At 46.2% G+C, this 18,243-nt stretch overlaps 1 protein-coding gene across 1 annotated transcript; it reads left to right on the top strand.

Annotated features, from left to right (window-relative positions):
* Positions 1 to 14,065: 14,065 nt before the first annotated feature.
* Positions 14,066 to 14,989, top strand: foxg1c (forkhead box G1c). Its single transcript, XM_078430939.1, has one exon. It carries the CDS (start codon positions 14,066 to 14,068, stop codon positions 14,987 to 14,989), a length of 924 nt encoding a protein of 307 aa, XP_078287065.1.
* Positions 14,990 to 18,243: the final 3,254 nt, after the last annotated feature.

Below are 18,243 nucleotides of genomic sequence, written 5' to 3'. Positions count from 1 at the left end.
ATCTGACCATTGTGGAGAAATTGACATAAACACAAAGCCAAGGATTCCAGTGCAGGTTGAACATTTATAGTGTGGCTTTAGCTTAGAGATACAGCGCGGAAACAGGCCCTTCAGCCCACCGAGTCCGCGCCGACCAGCGATCCCCGCACACTAACACTATTCTACACACACTGGGGACAATTTTACATTTACACCAAGCCAATTAACCTACAAACCTGCACGTCTTTGGAGTGTGGGAGGAAACCGAAGATCTCGGAAGAAAACCCACGCAGGTCACGCGAGAACGTACAAACTCCGTACAGACAGCACCCGTAGTCGGGATCGAACCCGGGTCTCTGGCGCTGTGAGGCAACAACTCTACCGCTGTGCCACCCAGCTTCTAGACAGAGAGTCACAAATTCCTCTGCTTGCTGATCTGAAAAATGACCTGACGGGGAGGTGAAGGGGCAGAGGGTCATAGACATAGAAACAGAAAATAGGTGCAGGAGGAGGCCATTTGGCCCTTCGAGCCAGCACCACCATTCATTGTGATCAGTGTGGGTAGGGGAGTAACTGCTGATAGAGCTCTTAAGGATAGCGGAGTCAGGGGGTATGGGGAGAAGGCAGGAACGGGGTACTGATTGAGAATGATCAGCCATGATAACATTGAATGGCGGTGCTGGCTCGAAGGGCCGAATGGCCTCCTCCTGCACCTATTGTCTATTGTCCTGCACCTATTGTCTATTGATGGAAACTATCTGCTTACACTGTTAATTAGCTGACATTAATTAGACCTGATGTAACGTCTGGATAGAGTGGATGTGGAGAGGTGTTTCCACTAGTGGGAGAGTCTAGGACCAGAGGCCACAGCCTCAGAATTAAAGATCATACCTTTAGAATGGAGTTGAGGAGGAATTTATTTAACCAGAGGGTGGCTAAACTGGAATTCATTGCCACAGACGGCAGTGGAGGCTGTCAATGGGCATTTTATAGCAGAAATTGAAAGGTTCTTGATTAGTAAGGACATGGGGAGAAAAATAGATCAGGCATGACCGAATGGAGGGGTTGACTCGATGGGCCGAATGGCCTAATTCTGCTCCAATTGTTTATGGTCTTCTGGTCAGGCCTGTTGTGGCTGCTGCTCCCACACTGGCCACTGGAGGGCGGAGGAGCTCCAAATGAACAGCAGAGAGGCACGAGGAACTGCAGGTGCTGGGATCTTGATCAAAACACAAAGTGCTGGAGGAACAAGGAACTGCAGATGCAGGGCACAAACTCGCGTGCCACCTGGGCCTCCAGCACTTGGTGTCCACAGTACTTGGGAGGGAGTCAGCGTCTGTGGAGAAAGATGAACAGTCAACATTTCGAGTGAGGCTAAACCCAAATTGGAGGAACAGCATCTCACATTTCGCTTGGCCTTCTTACAGCCCAGTGGTTCTCTCACTTCAGGTAGCCCCGGCATTCCCTCTCTCTCCATCCCTCCCCCACCCAAGTCACACCAGCTGCTCGTTTTCACCCCCACAAACAGCTAACATTGTGTGAAGAAGGGTCTGAACAGGTACATGGATAGGACAGGTACATGGATAGGACAGGTACATGGCTAGGACAGGTATATGGATAGGACAGGTATATGGATAGGACAGGTACATGGATCGGACAGGTATATGGATCGGACAGGTACATGGATAGGATAGGTACATGGATAGGACAGGTACATGGATAGGACAGGTACATGGATAGGACAGGTACATGGATAGGACAGGTATATGGATAGGACAGGTACATGGATAGGACAGGTACATGGATCGGACAGGTATATGGATCGGACAGGTACATGGATAGGACAGGTACATGGATAGGACAGGTACATGGATAGGACAGGTACATGGATAGGACAGGTACATGGATAGGACAGGTACATGGATCGGACAGGTACATCGACAGGGCAGGTACATGGATAGGACAGGTACATGGATAGGGCAGGTACATGGATAGGACAGGTACATGGATAGGACAGGTACATGGATAGGACAGGTACATGGATAGGACAGGTACATGGATAGGACAGGTACATGGATAGGACAGGTACATGATAGGACAGGTACATGGATAGGGCAGGTACATGGATAGGACACAGTTTGAAGAAGGGTCTCGACCCGAAACGTCACCCATTCCTTCTCTCCCGAGATGCTGCCTGACCTGCTGAGTTACTCCAGCATTTTGTGAATAAACAGCTGACAATGGCCTGTTTCCTTTATCATCGTTACTTTTGTGCGTATCTTTTATTCATTGTTCTTTATCTCTCTACATCATTGTCTATATCTCTCGTTTCCCTCTCCCCTGACTTTCAGTCTGAAGAAGGGTCTCGACCCGAAACGTCACCCATTCCTTCTCTCCAGAGATGCTGCCTGACCCGCTGAGATACTCCAGCATTTTGTGTCTGTCTTTGGTTTAAACCAGCATCTGCAGTCCCTACACATTTTGGGTTGGGACCCTTCTTCATTCTGATGTAAGCGTCCCGATCTGAAACATTGTCCGCCCATTTTCTCCGCGGATGCTGACTGACGCTATGAGTTCTTCCAGCACTTTTTATTTTGCTCAGTTACGCACAATGCAGCAAGTGCATTAGTTATACTTTATTTTAAGTTCAAAATTGAACATTATTAGAGTTATAGAGTGATACAGCGTGGAAACAGGCCCTTCGGCCCAACTTACCCATACCGGCCAACATGCCCCATCTACACTAGTCCCACCTACCTGCGTTTGGCCCATATCCCTCCAAACCTGTCCTATCCATATACCTTTCCTATCCATGTACCTGTCCTATCCATGTACCTGTCCTACCAATGTATCTGTCCTATCCATATACCTTTCCTATCCATGTACCTGTCCTGTCCATGTACCTGTCCGATCCAAGTACCTGTCCTATCCATGTACCTGTCCTATCCATGTACCTGTCCTACCAATGTATCTGTCCTATCCATGTACCTGTCCTATCCATGTACCTGTCCTGTCCATGTACCTGTCCGATCCAAGTACCTGTCCTATCCATGTACCTGTCCTGTACATGTACCTGTCCTATCCATGTACCTGTCCTATCCATGTACCTGTCCTATCCATGTACCTGTCCTGTACATGTACCTGTCCTATCCATGTACCTGTCCTATCCATGTACCTGTCCTACCAATGTATCTGTCCTATCCATGTACCTGTCCTATCCATGTACCTGTCCTGTCCATGTACCTGCCCTATCCATGTACCCGCCCAAATGTTTCTGAAATGTTATGATATTAAAATTCCATGTTATTTCTAATTATGTTTTTGCACTAATGTCCTTTTTTGTACTGGCCTTTAGCATTCTATGGGTAATTTATGTGTGGTTTGTATGTACTGTGTTTCTGTGTGTTGGCAGAGCCTATGTTGGTGATAGAAACATAGAAAATAGGTGCAGGAGTAGGCCATTCGGCCCTTTGAGCCTGCACCGCCATTCAATATGATCATGGCTGATCATCCAACTCAGTATCCCGTACCTGCCTTCTCTCCATACCCCCTGATCCCTTTAGCCACAAGGGCCACATCTAACTCCCTCTTAAATATAGCCAATGAACTGGCCTCAACTACCTTCTGTGGCAGAGAATTCCACAGACTCACCACTCTCTGTGTGAAAAAAAACGTTCTCATCTCGGTCCTAAAAGACTTCCCCCTTATCCTTAAACTGTGACCCCTGGTTCTGGACTTCCCCAACATCGGGAACATCTTCCCGCATCTAGCCCGTCCAACCCCGTAAGAATTTTGTAAGTTTCTATAAGATCCCCCCTCAGTCTTCTAAATTCCAGCGAGTACAAGCCGAGTCTATCCAGTCTTTCTTCATATGAAAGTCCTGCCATCCCAGGAATCAATCTGGTGAACCTTCTCAGTTCTCCCTCTATGGCAAGAATGTCTTTCCTCAGATTAGGATGATGTTGTAAGTGAGATTCCCATTGTACCTGTACCTCATTGCACCTGTGCATGTGTCAATAAACTTGCAAAGACAACAAGTGATCATCAGATCAAAAGTAATAGTAGAATTAGGCCATTCGGCCCATCAAGCCTATTCCGCCATTCAAACATGGCTGATCTATCTTTCCCTCCTAACCCCATTCTCCTGCCTTCTCCCCATAACCCCTGACACCCGCACTGATCAAAAGTCTATCTATCTCTGCCTTAAATATATCCACTGACTTGGCCTCCACAGCCATCTGTGGCAAAGAATCCCACAGATTCACCACCCTCTGACTAAAGAAATTCCTCCTCATCTCCTTCCTAAAAGGACGTCCTTTAATTCTGAGGCTGTGACCTCTAGTCCTAGACTCTCCCACTAGTGGAAACATCCTCTCCACATCCACTCTAAACAAGGCTTTCACTATTCTGTAAGTTTCAATGAGGTCCCCCCCCCCCCTCATTCATCTAAACTCCAGCGAGTACAGGCCCAAAATCGAAGATAGACACAAAAAGCTAGAGTAACTCAGCGGGTCAGGCAGCATCTCTGGAGAACATGGACTGACACAAAAAACTGGAGTAACTCAGCGGGTCAGGCAGCATCTCTGGAGAACGTGGACAGACACAAAATGCTGGAGTAACTCAGCGGGTCAGGCAGCATCTCTGCAGAGAAGGAATGGGTGACGTTTCGGCTCGAAACCCTTCTTCAGACACATCATATCAGTGTAAACTGATATACTTGGCATTCAGCAGTAGAAAAATTCTCCGGTCTTGCAAGAAATGTTCTTTTTAATTAAAAAACATGTCCATTTAGGCACATTCCGTGAACAGGTATCAGTGTCTGGGATTCCCCTTGTTACCCAATCCAATCTGTGACAGTCTCAAATCTTCATTTGTTCCGTGTTTCTGAGAGAAATCTACATAACAAATACATTTTTCCATCATTAATGCAGCACACACCCAGAGAATAATGTTCCCATTGCAGCTCCAATCACCTGTGTGTACATGCATAGTTTAGTTCAGAGATACAGCGTGGGTCGGAATAGGCCCTTCGGCCCGCCTAGTCCATCGATTACCCCTTCACAGTAGTCCTATGTTATCCCACTTTCTCATCCACTGCCTACCCACCAGGGGATATTTACAGAGCGGCCGATTAACCTGGAAACCCGCAGGTCTTTGGGATGTGGGAGGAAACCGGAGCACCCGGAGAAAACCCACGCGGTCACGGGGAGAACGTGTAAACTCCACACAGGCAGCACCCGAGATCAGGATGGAACCCGGGTGACTGGGGGCAGTGGCCATCCTTTACAGACATTGCAAAGACTTGTGGCCCCAGCATCTCCTCACAATGACCTGAATGTTACTAGAATGAAGATCTTCACAGCTCCTCTCCAGAAACATCGGTAGCAAAGAAAGCAAACGCGATGCTGGCATTTATTTCGAGAGGGCTAGAATACAAAAACAGGGATGTGATGCTGATGGCGCTGGTCAGGCCGCACTTGGAACATCGTGAGCAATTTTGGCCACCATATCTGAGGAAGGATATGCTGGCGATACTAGCTACCTCAACTACCTCCTCTGGCAGCTCGTTCCATACGCCCACCACCCTCTGTGTAAACAAGTTGCCTCTCAGAATCCCATGGTGGCAAGGTGGCGCAGCGGGTAGAGCTGCTGCCTCACAGCGCCAGAGACCCGGGTTCGATCCCGACTACGGGCGCTGTCTGTACGGAGTTTGTACGTTCTTCCCGTGACCTGCGTGGGTTTTCTCCGGGTGCTCCGGTTTCCTCCCACACTCCAAAGACGTGCAGGTTTGTAGGTTAATTGGCTGGGTAAATGTAAAAAAAATGTCCCTAGTGTGTGTAGGATAGTGTTAGTGTGCGGGGATCGCTGGTTTCTGTGCTGTATCTCTAAACTAAACTACCAGCCTCAACTACCTCCTCCGGCAGCTCGTTCCATCCACCCACCACCCTTTGTGTGAAAAGTTGCCCCTCGGGTTCCTATTAAATCTTTCCCTCCCTCATCTTAAACCTATATCCTCTGGTGAGAGGAAACCGGAGCACCCGGAGAAAAGCCACGCAGTCACAGGGAGAATGTGCAAACTCCGCACAGACAGATGTGTGAGGATATCTGTACTTCCAAAATATAATTCAGGACTCTCCAGATGAAGTAGCATGTGTTTATCAATCAATACGCCAACCTTAAAATCAAAACCCAGTTTGGTTCAGTTCAGTTTATTGTCACGTGTACCGAGGTACAGTGAAAAGCTTTTGTTGCGTGCTACCCAGTCAGTGGAAAGACAATACACGATTACAATCGAGCCATTTACAGTGGACAGATACATGATAAAGGGAATAACGTTTAGTGCAAGGTAAATCCAGCAAAGTCTGAAGAAGGGTCTCGACCCGAAACGTCACCCATTCCTTCTCTCCAGAGATGCTGCCTGACCCGCTGAGTTACTCCGGCACTTTGTGAAAGGCATAGATAGAGTAGGTGTTGGAGAGGATGTTTCCACTGGTGGGAGAGTCTAGGACCACAGGTCACAGCCTCAGAATTAAAGGGTGCTCTTTCAGAAAGGTGAGGAGGAACTTCTTTAGTCAAAGCGGAGGGTAGTTAATCTGTGGAAATCTGTGGAACTCATTGCCAAGGAGTGCTGTTGGGCCAAGTCAGTTGATATTTTTAAGGCAGGGATAGACAAATTCTTGATTAGAACGGGTATCAAGGGTTATGGGGAGAAGGCAGGAGAATGGGGTTAGGAGGGAGCGATAGATTTTTTTTTAGATTTAGAGATACAGCGCAGAAACAGGCCCTTCGGCCCACCGGGTCCGCACTGCCCAGCGATCCCCGCACATTAACACTATCCTACACCCACTAGGGATAATTTTTACATTTGCCCAGCCAATTAACCTACATACCTGTACATCTTTGGAGTGTGGGAGGAAACCGAAGAGCTCGGAGAAAACCCACCAGGTCACGGGGAGAACGTACAAACTCCGTACAGACGGCGCCCGTAGTCAGGATCGAACCTGGGTCTCCGGCGCTGCATTCGCTGTAAGGCAGCAACTCTACCGCTGCGCCACCGTGCCGCCTTGATCAGCCATGATTGCATGGCGGAGTAGACTTGATGGGCCGAATGGCCTAATTCTGCTCCTATCACTTATGAATTTATGACCTAACCCCATTCTCCTGCCTTCTCCCCATAACCCCTGACACCTAGTGCAGAGGAGACTAGTTTAACTTGGGGGTCATGATGGACACAGACACAGTGGGCCGAATGGCCTGTTCCTCTGCTTTACTGTCCGATATTCTAAATAAATTATTACTAAAGGGATATTTTAATTAACGCCCAGATTAAGCGCTCGTGTTGTTTTAAGGTTTTTTCTCCCTATCTTTCTATAATTAGATAAAATCTCTTTTATTTTAAAAGTGGGTGTAAATTTCCAGCAATTTCTATCTCAGATTTCCAGCATCTGTAGTTTTGTTTTAAATGCATTTAAATTCCACACCCGTACCTGGTTTTAAAAGACCCTAAATTCTTCCAAAGCTGAAAGAAAATTCAGGATAAAACTCAGGGAATTGTGATAAATATCGCTCCAGTGTTCAGAGAGTTGATGTCGAGTTTGAAAATTAAAATCACAGGAGAAATATTTAGACAATAGACAATAGGTGCAGGAGGAGGCCATTCGGCCCTTCGAGCCAGCACCGCCATTCAATGTGATCATGGCTGATCATTCTCAATCAGTACCCCGTTCCTGCCTTCTCCCCATACCCTCTGACTCCGCTATCCTTAAGAGCTCTATCCAGCTCTCTCTTGAATGCATTCAGAGAATTGGCTTCCACTGCCTTCTGAGGCAGAGAATTCCACAGATTCACAACTCTCTGACTGAAAAAGTTTTTCCTCATCTCCGTTCTAAATGGCCTACCCCTTATTCTTAAACTGTGGCCCCAACATTGGGAACATGTTTCCTGCCTCTAACGTGTCCAACCCCTTAATAATCGTATACGTTTCGATAAGATCTCCTCTCATCCTTCTAAATTCCAGTGTATACAAGCCTAGTCGCTCCAGTCTTTCATAATAAAGGTTTTCATTAGGTTTTCAAACAAAATAAGGCGAGGGGGGGGGGGGGGGGGGGGGCGAAAGGGGTGGCATTGTTTAACAGAAACCAGGGGTAGTTTGGAATATTTTGTGTTAAATGATCGGGTTGAAGAAGCCTTTGAAATCAGAGTCGGCGTTAATTTCGTAACGCGCAGTGTTAAACCCGGTAGAAAGCGGACACACAATGCTAAATATTTCATATGGCTTTATTCGCGCTTTCAAGTAAACTTTCGTGCGAAATTAAGATGCATAATACTTATTTTTAATTTATAATTTAATTTAAATGTTAACAAAACACATGTTACAACTCATAGTACCCAATGATACCTACATTATAAATTCAATTGTACATGTATTCTCCTGCATTATCTCCCCACCCACAACCCCCCTCCCCACCACCCCCCAGTTAGAAGGGGGAAAAAGGAAAGAGAGGAAGAAGAAAGAAAGAAAGAAAGAGAGAAAGAGAGAAAGAAACCTAGAGTCAAGAAGGAAACACTTCCGGCTAATTTCTTATTAATTTCTTATTAAGGGTATCCAAACAATTCTGAATTTATATATTTCCAATTCTTAATCCTAGTTTTTAAATGAATGGGTTCCAAACTTTCAAAAAGAAATTACTTGTATACACTGGAATTTAGAAGGATGAGAGGGGATCTTATCGAAACATATAAGATTATTAAGGGGTTGGACACTTTAGAGGCAGGAAACATGTTCCCAATGTTGGGGGAGTCCAGAACAAGGGGCCACAGTTTAAGAAAAAGGGGTAGGCCATTTAGAACGGAGATGAGGAAAAACTTTTTCAGTCAGAGAGTTGTGAATCTGTGGAATTCTCTGCCTCAGAAGGCAGTGGAGGCCGATTCTCTGAATACATTCAAGAGAGAGCTAGATAGAGCTCTTAAGGATAGCGGAGTCAGGGGGTATGGGGAGAAGGCAGGAACGGGGTACTGATTGAGAATGATCAGCCATGATCACATTGAATGGCGGCGCTGGCTCGAAGGGCCGAATGGCCTCCTCCAGCACCTATTGTCTATTGTCTATATCTATTTCTCAGATTATAAGTAGCTTTTTCTAATGGGATGCATCTACGCATTTCTGCGTCCCATCTTTCAATTCTTATTTCATTGTGATCTTTCCAAGTGACCGCTACACATTTTTTTGCTGTTGCTATTGCTATTTTGAGATGCATAATACTGAAGTCAAACTCTTGCAAACATAGAACTTATTTTTTTTTTAAAGAATATATTTATTTTTGTGAAGATTTCACTGAAATTTAAACGCTGGCTCGTTGAAACACTAAACCTCTCGTAGCCGGCGTCTAAAAATCACAGCTGAGTTACTCCAGCACTTTTTTGTGTGTAAACCAGTATCTGCGGTTCCTTATGCCTCTAAAAACAAAACTCATATTCGCCGAAGAAAATGGTTTTAATCGCGATTTTAGATCGGATTTTTTAACAACTGCTACAAGTTTGTAGGGGGAAAATATTAATTGAAATTAATTAAATTGCTACAGGTTGTTATCGTTAGGTTTGTCTATCAGAAACACTCCCGGTTCCAGTTAAAGAACGATTGTGTTATTTAATTAAAGGCATTTATTCGCAAAGTGCTGGAGTAACTCAGCGGGACAGGCAGCGTCTCAGTCTGAAGAAGGGTCTCGACCCGAAATGTCACCCGTTCCTTCTCTCCACAGATGCTGCCTGACCCGCTGAGTTACTCCAGCACTTTGTGTCCATCTCAACAAAAGATCCTTGCCGTATTCGAGAACTTGAGGATCGCCTCTTTTACCATTTTATCATCTAATTAAACGACACCTCATATGGAAGACAGACACAAAAATGCTGGAGTAACTCAGCGGGACAGGCAGCACCTTTGGAGAGAAGGAATGGTTGATCGTTCTGTGGGCAAACGACAAGTCAAGTGGACTGGTCGTGCCCTTCAGTATTAGATTAAAAAAACACAGATTACATTTAAAATAAGTCTGAAGAAAGGGTCTCGACCCGAAACGTCACCCATTCCTTCTCTCCAGAGATGCTGCCTGACCCGCTGAGTTACTCCAGCATTTTGTGTCTACTTTCGATTTAAACCCGCATCTGTGTTTTTTTCCCTATTACATTTAAAATGTACTTTTCAAATAATTCTCCCTAAATTCTCCTCTTTTAAAACGGGTCGACATAATTGTCAATAGGTGCCTGCGCTGAGCAACTCGGCATTGAATTTAGAAGGATGCGAGGAGATCTTATCGAAACGTATAAGATTATTAAGGGGTTGGACACGTTAGAGGCAGGAAACATGTTCCCAATGTTGGGGGAGTCCAGAACCAGGGGCCACAGTTTAAGAATAAGGGGTAGGCCATTTAGAACTGAGATGAGGAAAAACTTTTTCAGTCAGAGAGTTGTGAATCTGTGGAATTCTCTGCCTCAGAAGGCAGTGGAGGCCAATTTTCTGAATGCATTCAAGAGAGAGCTAGATAGAGCTCTTAAGGATAGCGGAGTCAGGGGGTATGGGGAGAAGGCAGGAACGGGGTACTGATTGAGAATGATCAGCCATGATCACATTGAATGGCGGTGCTGGCTCGAAGGGCCCAATGGCCTCCTCCTGCAGCTATTGTCTATTGTCTATTAAACCGCGTCTGTGGTTTTTTCCCTATTACATTTTAAATGTACTTTTCAAATAATTCTCCCTAAATTTGAAGTTTAATTCCACTTTTAAAACGGGTCGACAGAATTGTCAATAGGTGCCTGCGCTGAGCAACTCAGCATTGTGTAACTAACATTGAGCCTAACATTAATTGGGATTGCAGTCCTAACATGTTCCGTGTTTTTTGCCCCAACCTTGCTTTCACTAGATGTATTTACAATTACATTTACAACTAGAAAATAATTAGGCCCTTTAGCTTCACGTAAACCACTTCTGCATTTTATTGATTATTGATTAGAACCCCAACGGCAAACGTCAAATAAACCAACGTTTCGACAAGTAAAGAATTTCGGTTAAAGACTCGCGTTTACTCTGACGAAAGTATTTCCGATCCCTAATTTACCGAATTTGTAAAATTCGTAGAAACATAGAAAATAGGTGCAGGAGAAGGCTATTCGGCCTTTCGAGCCTGCACCGCCATTCAATATGATCATGGCTGATCATCCAGCTCAGTAACCTGTACCTGCCTTCTCTCCATACCCCCTGATCCCTTTAACAAAAAGGGCCACATCTAACTCCCTCTTAAATATAGCCAATGAACTGGCCTCAACTACCTTCTGTGGCAGAGAATTCCACAGACTCACCACTCTCTGTGTGAAAAAAAAGTTCTCATCTCGGTCCTAAAAGACTTCCCCCTTATCCTTAAACTGTGACCCCTGGTTCTGGACTTCCCCAACATCGGGAACATCTTCCCGCATCTAGCCTCTCCAACCCCTTAAGAATTTTATATGTTTCTATAAGATCCCCCCTCAGTCTTCTAAATTCCAGCGAGTATAAGCCTAGTCTATCCAGTCTTTCTTCATATGAAAGTCCTGCCATCCCAGTGGCTGATCATTCAGAATCAGTACCCCGTTCCTGCTTTCTCCCCATACCCCTTGATTCCGTTAGCCCGAAGAGCTAAATTTAATTCTCTCTTGAAAACATCCAGTGAATTGGCCTCCACTGCCTTCTGTGGCAGAGAATTCCACAGATTCACAACTCTCTGGGTGAAAAAGTTTTTCCTCATCTCAGTCCTAAATGGCCGACCCCTTATTCTTAAACTGTGGCCCCTGGTTCTGGACTCCCCCAACACGGGGAACATTTTTTTCCAGCAACTTCGAATGTCGAAGGAGGGGGGAAGAAAATCAAATCAAATTTGTACACATTACTAATCGAAATATTAAAGAGAAAGTGAAAAAAATCATTGCGGAGAATAATTAATTGGGAATTAATTACTGCAATTTGCAACTTTTCTACAGTGGGTCGATGTGACTTTTAATATATTTATTTATTCACATCACTTTTTGTTCATTATCTTTACTTAATCCATTTAATTTCTGTACACATTTTCTCAATCCATTTAATTTCTATATCCAGCCTCCTATCGCCGATTAAATATTTCTTCCAATTTCCTGCGATTAGTTATTTTTCAAGCATCGTTCTTCCCTGTAATTCTTTCTCTCTGTTCACACTACAATTGTTATTTGTAACCGTGTCCGAATGCGTTCGCCTGTCTCTCAGTTTCCAGCCGATTTGACAGAAATTGATCGCGCTGTTTTGCGAGAACTATAAATCAGACAGAATCTCACTTCACCTGCAGTTGTAAAGTGACACATTTTCCATGTGTCTGGGAGCCGCAGTAACATATTACATTTCATCTTTTTGTTAAAAAGTACATTTATTCTAAACTCGGGCTCCACTTGACAAGTACAGAAAGACTTCTTCATTTTATCTTTTCTTTTCTGGAAAGCGGAGCATTCACTTCGGGCGCTTCGTTGATGAAATCAGCTTCAAATTCGTGCCGTGACCCATAACTTTCTTTTGTTGTTAAAACCCGCAATTGTAAGTCAACGAATTTTAACTGAATTTACTGATTCTGGGTTGCGGGGATATATAATGCACCTGTGTGTTTGGTCGCGTTGGTCGACTATGTCGGGTTTTATAAATCTGGCCGTGTTTGAAATTCGAATGTGTGTGTGTGTGTGTGTGTGTGTGTGTGTGTGTGTGTGTGTCTCTGTGTTTGTATGTGTGTGTGTGTGTGTGTGTGTGTGTGTGTGTTTGTATGTGTCTCTGTGTTTGTGTATGTGTCTGTGTGTGTATGTGTGTGTGTGTGTGTGTGTATGTGTGTGTATGTGTCTATCTGAGCGTGTCTCTGTGTTTGTGTATGTGTCTGTGTGTGTGTGAGTGTGTATGCCTGTGTGTGTGTGTGTGTGTCTCTATGTGTGTCTCTATGTGTGTGTGTGTGTGTGTGTGTGTGTGTGTGTGTGTGTGTGTGTGTGCGTGCGTGTGTGTGTGTTCAAAAGTCTGTCTACAAATAAATCGAGGAATATTTATAAATGTGTTTCTGATCTTGTATTTATTTGTTTGAGTTTTTTCGTGTGTTTAACTTCTTAAACCATTTTCACCAGCACTTCGATGTAACAATTTGGTGCATCGTGCGTGTTGGGGATGGGATATATTTTGAATCTGTGTTTTAAACCCTCTCTTGTGTGATTGTTTTTTTGTTTGTTTGTTTGAGTCGTTTTATATCAAATGTATGTTTGTGACAATCTGTCTTTATGTTGGGTCTGACTTCAGTACTTGGAAGTTTCAAGGTAAAACGTTTTGAACGACCAGAAGAGTATCTTTGAAGCCGTCTTGGTTTTTTTCTCGTGTGTGCATTCTAGTTTCTGGCGCGGTGGGATTTATATTTTTACTGCACATAATAAATAACCTGGGGAAGAGTGGAAATACAAAACGCCTTACCGTGTCTGGGATTGCCCGTAGTTCACATTTCTCCGCGAAGAGAGGCACATTATATATATAAATACAAGTCATAAACATTGTTGTTGGGCCTTTTGGATTTTTTTTACAGGAAAATGAACTGGGAAGGTTTTTAGGGAGGAGAGGAGGGGAGGGGAGGGGGGAGGTCGTAGGAGCTGATTGGTCCCAGTGGCGATGAGCTGGGAAGTTATTGATGTTGGGACCAGAGGCCGGGGAGGGAGAGAGGGAGAGGGAGGGAGGGAGGGAGGGAGAGAGAGAGAGGGAGGGGGAGGGAGGGAGAGGGAGGGAGGGAGGGAGGGAGAGAGGGAGGGAGAGAGAGGGAGGGAGAGAGGGAGGGAGGGGGAGAGGGAGGGAGAGAGGGAGGGAGGGGTAGAGAGAGAGGGAGGGAGAGAGAGAGGGAGGGAGAGAGGGAGGGAGGGGGGAGGGAGGGAGAGAGGGAGGGAGGGAGAGAGAGAGAGGGAGGGAGAGAGAGAGAGAGGGAGGGAGGGAGTGGCCGGGACACTCCAGGGGTTGGACGTGGACTACTGCAATGGGCCATTTGAAGGGCGCTCACCAGCGTAATTGGACGCGTTGTTGGCCATGGGTGATGTGAAGGAACCCAGCGTGCTCCACAGAAGGCCCTTCACCATCAAGAACCTCCTGCCCGAAATGGCGATGGGTGACGACCTCGACCCGGAGAGAGACGGAGAGGATGGAGAACCCGCGGCAGGGACCGTGCAGAGCCCGGACAAGGAGAGAGAGCAAGAGGCAGGAGATGGAGAGGGAGGAAAAGAGAGCGTCAAACACGAGAAGCCCCCTTTCAGTTACAACGCTCTGATCATGATGGCCATCCGCCAGAGCCGGGACAAGAGGCTGACATTGAGCTCCATCTACGAGTTCATCATGGGCAACTTCCCCTACTACAAGGACAACAAGCAAGGATGGCAGAACTCCATCAGGCACAACCTCAGCCTCAATAAGTGCTTCGTCAAGATGCCGCGGCACTACGACGACCCGGGCAAGGGCAACTACTGGATGCTGGACCCTTGCAGCGACGACGTGTTCATCGGAGGGGCGACGGGCAAGTTGCGCAGGAGGTCGGCGACCACCCGGGCCAAGCTGGCCTTCAGACGGGGGGCTAGGCTGTCCGGGCCGGGCTTGGCACTGGCCGGCTCCCTGTACTGGCCCGTGTCCCCACTGCTATCCCTGCCCGGCCCAGCGTTCAGCTTCACCGTCCCGCCGCCCTACCCGGGCCAGTGTGCATCCTACACCGGTGCCTGGTCCCATCAGCCCGCCCATGCCGGCAACCCACTGACCGCCCTGGACATCCCGCTGTTCGGGCCGCCTCGCCGGCAGGTGTCGGCCGCCCATGGACTCTACTCCCCGGCCTCCTACAGAGGGACCTGCCCCATCAACCTGCTGACCGGCCAGACCGGCTACTACATCAGCCCGGTACCCATGGCCGGAGCCAACGTTATCCCCACCACCCCCTGTCCTTACTTCCCCAGCCCCCTTGTCCTCTAAACCCTCCCAAACAGACTATTTATTGTGTAAATAACCGATGCAAAGTCTCACTTTACTAACCAACTGTAATGGAAAAGGGGTATAAATTATTTTAAACAAGCAGACCCATTCTCTCTGTCTAGTGTCAGTATTGGAAGATGTTCTGTTTGGTCTTAACGACTATTAAAGACAATGTTTGCGTTCGCAACTAAAGGCGGAGAGATTGTGACCATTTTTACAACTGGTTTCAACTTTAAAAGTTGCAAGTTGAGACAATTTGCTGGAGACGCTCGGCCGGTCGGTCGGCATCTGTGGAAAGAGACCCCGCCGCTCTTGGTCAAGGTGGGAGAGACCATTCTGTGTTTCTCTGTCTCTCTCCACGGACGCCGCCTGGACTTTATCCTCTCTCTCTCTCCATCCCTCTCCCCTTCCCAGTTCTCCGACCAATCTGACTGTATCCCCCCCTCCCACCCTCCCACCCACCCCCCACTCCCCACTCCCCACTCTCCCACTCCCCATTACACTTTATCTTTGACCGAAGATAGGCACAAAATGCTGGAGTAACTCAGCGGGACAGGCAGCATCTCTGGAGAGAAGGAATGGGTTTCGCCTCAGGTCGAGACCTATTCTGTATTTTCCTTGAACTCCAGCCACTTTGATGTCTCGTTTTCACACCTCATCCTTCCTTATCTCCGGTCACCCTCTCCCCTGACTCTCAGTCTGAGGAAGGGTCTCGACCCAAACACCTCACCCTTCCTTATCTCATGTCACCCTCTCCCCTGACTCTCAGTCTGAAGAAGGGTCTCGACCCAAACAGTATAAGAAAATAACTGCAGGTGCTGGTACAGATCGAATGTATTTATTCACAAAATGCTGGAGTAACTCAGCAGGTCAGGCAGCATCTCGGGAGAGAAGGAATGGGTGACGTTTCGGGTCGAGACCCTTCTTCAGACTGGATCTCGACCCAAACACCTCATCCTTCCTTATCTCCTATCACCCTCTCCCCTGACTCTCAGTCTGAAGAAGGGTCTCGACCCAAAACATCACCCATGCCTTCTATCCAGAGATGCTGCCTGACCCGCTGAGTTACTCCAACTTTTTGTGTCTGCCTGGTCTGTTCTGCGCTAACAAAGATTTTCTGTTTTTATTTAAGCTTTTCAGCATCTACATTTATTTTTTTTTAAAAGGTTTTTAATGAGATTGCAAAGTTAGTTGTGGATTACAGCATATTTTTTATTAATGGTTAGCAGAGATGGAAGTGTGGATGAACTGTGGAAAGGTGTTTATCTTCTCTATACACTAATTATTACTTTCTAAATCTCACCAGGAGGCACCTAATGAAATCTTTACTCTTGTCTCAATAGACCCATTTAAAAAAAATGATGTTAGTGAGATCTAGAGAGATGCATTGATCAAAACAACTTCAATAGAACTGACTTCCCTGAAAGGCATTCGAGATTAATTTTCAAAATAGAAATTGTGCACAAAAAAAGTCTCAAGGTTTAGAAAGGTGATTGAAAATCAAAAATAAAAACTGCAGACAATAGAAATCTGAAATAAAATTAAATTCAGGTTTAGGAATAAAACTGCAGATGCTGCCTGACCCAATCGAAGGTAGACACAAAATGCTGGAGTAACTCAGTGGGTCAGGCAGCATCTCTGGAGAGAAGGAATGGGTGAGGTTTGGGGTCGAGACCCTTCTTACTCAGTTTAGGTTGAGATTTGTTATTGTTATGTTTGCCGAGGTACAGTGAAAAGCTTTTGTGTTGCGTGCTGTCCAGTTAAATCTGTTGACACTAAATACTGAATACAATCAAGCCAAACTCAAGTACAATAGTACAGGAAAATATAGAAAGTTCTAGAATCGCTGGGGCAAAATCTATAGGAAATGAAACAGTGAAGAGAGGCACAAAATGCTGGAGTAACTCAGCGTGACAGGCAGCTTCTCTGGAGAGAAGGAATGGGTGACGTTTCACAGAGTGCTGGAGTAACTCAGCGGGTCAGGCAGCATCTCTGGAGAGAAGGCATGGGTGACGTTTCAGGGAATGTTTCAGGTTAAAAGCTGTTTCTCTGACTCCCTGCCATTTTAAACCAACTTGTTTTATCGTGACCCGAAACGTCACCCATTCCATCTCTCCGGAGATGCTGCCTGTCCCGCTGAGTTACTCCAGCTTCTTGTGTCTGTCTTTTGATTTATCGTTTTCTCGGTTCTGATGAAGGGTGTTCGATCTGAGGTGTCTCCTCACAGGCACTGAGGGTTTTCTGTTTTGAACCAATTGGTTGGTAATTCATCGCAAGGGCAGGGGTAATCCTCTCTCATCCCCTATGTAGCCCCAACCCATTTCAGGATATGCGTACACAGCAATGCGTTAGACACAAGGAAACTTAAAATGTAACCTGTCCCTGTCCCTCCCCTTCATTACCAGCAAACTGGTACTTTCCAGATTCTGTAAGCCTCTCTGGGTTCAGGTTTAGTGTTATTTATTGTGTACAGAGGTACAGTGAAAAGCTTTGCTTTTGCATGCTATCCAAACAGATCAGATTATATGGGGGCATAAGGAACTGCAGATGTGGGTTTACCTAAAAAAAGTGCTGGAGTAACTCAGCGGGTCGGGCAGCATCTGTGGAGAACATGGATAGGCAATGTTTCACAGAGTGCTGGAGTAACTCAGCGGGTCAGGCAGCATCTGTGGAGAACATGGATAGGCAACGTTTCACAGAGTGCTGGAGTAACTCAGTGGGTCAGGCAGCATCTGTGGAGAACATGGATAGGTGACGTTTCACAGAGTGCTGGAGTAACTCAACGGGTTAGGCAGCATTTCTCTGGAGAACATGGATAGGTGACGTTTCACAGAGTGCTGGAGTAACTCAGCAGGGCAGGCAACATCTCTGGAGAAAGGTGACGTTTCAGATCAGAACCCTTCTTCAGAAGTACTTCTTTAGGGTTGTAATACTCGAGTTTTTAATTGTCCTATTTACCAGCAATGGGACAGCGAAATTGTCACTTGCTGCAGCTTACCAGCCTGCTAACACAATGCCACACATATAGTATATAATAATCAGTTTTCTACAGCATGGTGGCGCAGCGGGTAGAGCTGCTGACTCACAGCGCCAGAGACCCGGGTTCGATCCTGATTACGGGCGCTGTCTGTACGGAGTTTGTACGTTCTCCCCGTGACCTGCGTGGGTTTTCTCCGAGAACTCAGGTTTCCTCCCACACTCCAAAGACGTGCAGGTTTGTAGGTTAATTGGCTTGGTGTATGTGTACATTGCTC

The sequence above is a fragment of the Rhinoraja longicauda genome, chromosome 41, assembly GCF_053455715.1.
Source record: "Rhinoraja longicauda isolate Sanriku21f chromosome 41, sRhiLon1.1, whole genome shotgun sequence".
NCBI classification, from domain to species: domain Eukaryota; kingdom Metazoa; phylum Chordata; class Chondrichthyes; order Rajiformes; family Arhynchobatidae; genus Rhinoraja; species Rhinoraja longicauda.
The sequence above is the reverse complement of the archived record's forward strand: the minus strand, read 5'-3'. Positions and strand labels throughout refer to the sequence as shown.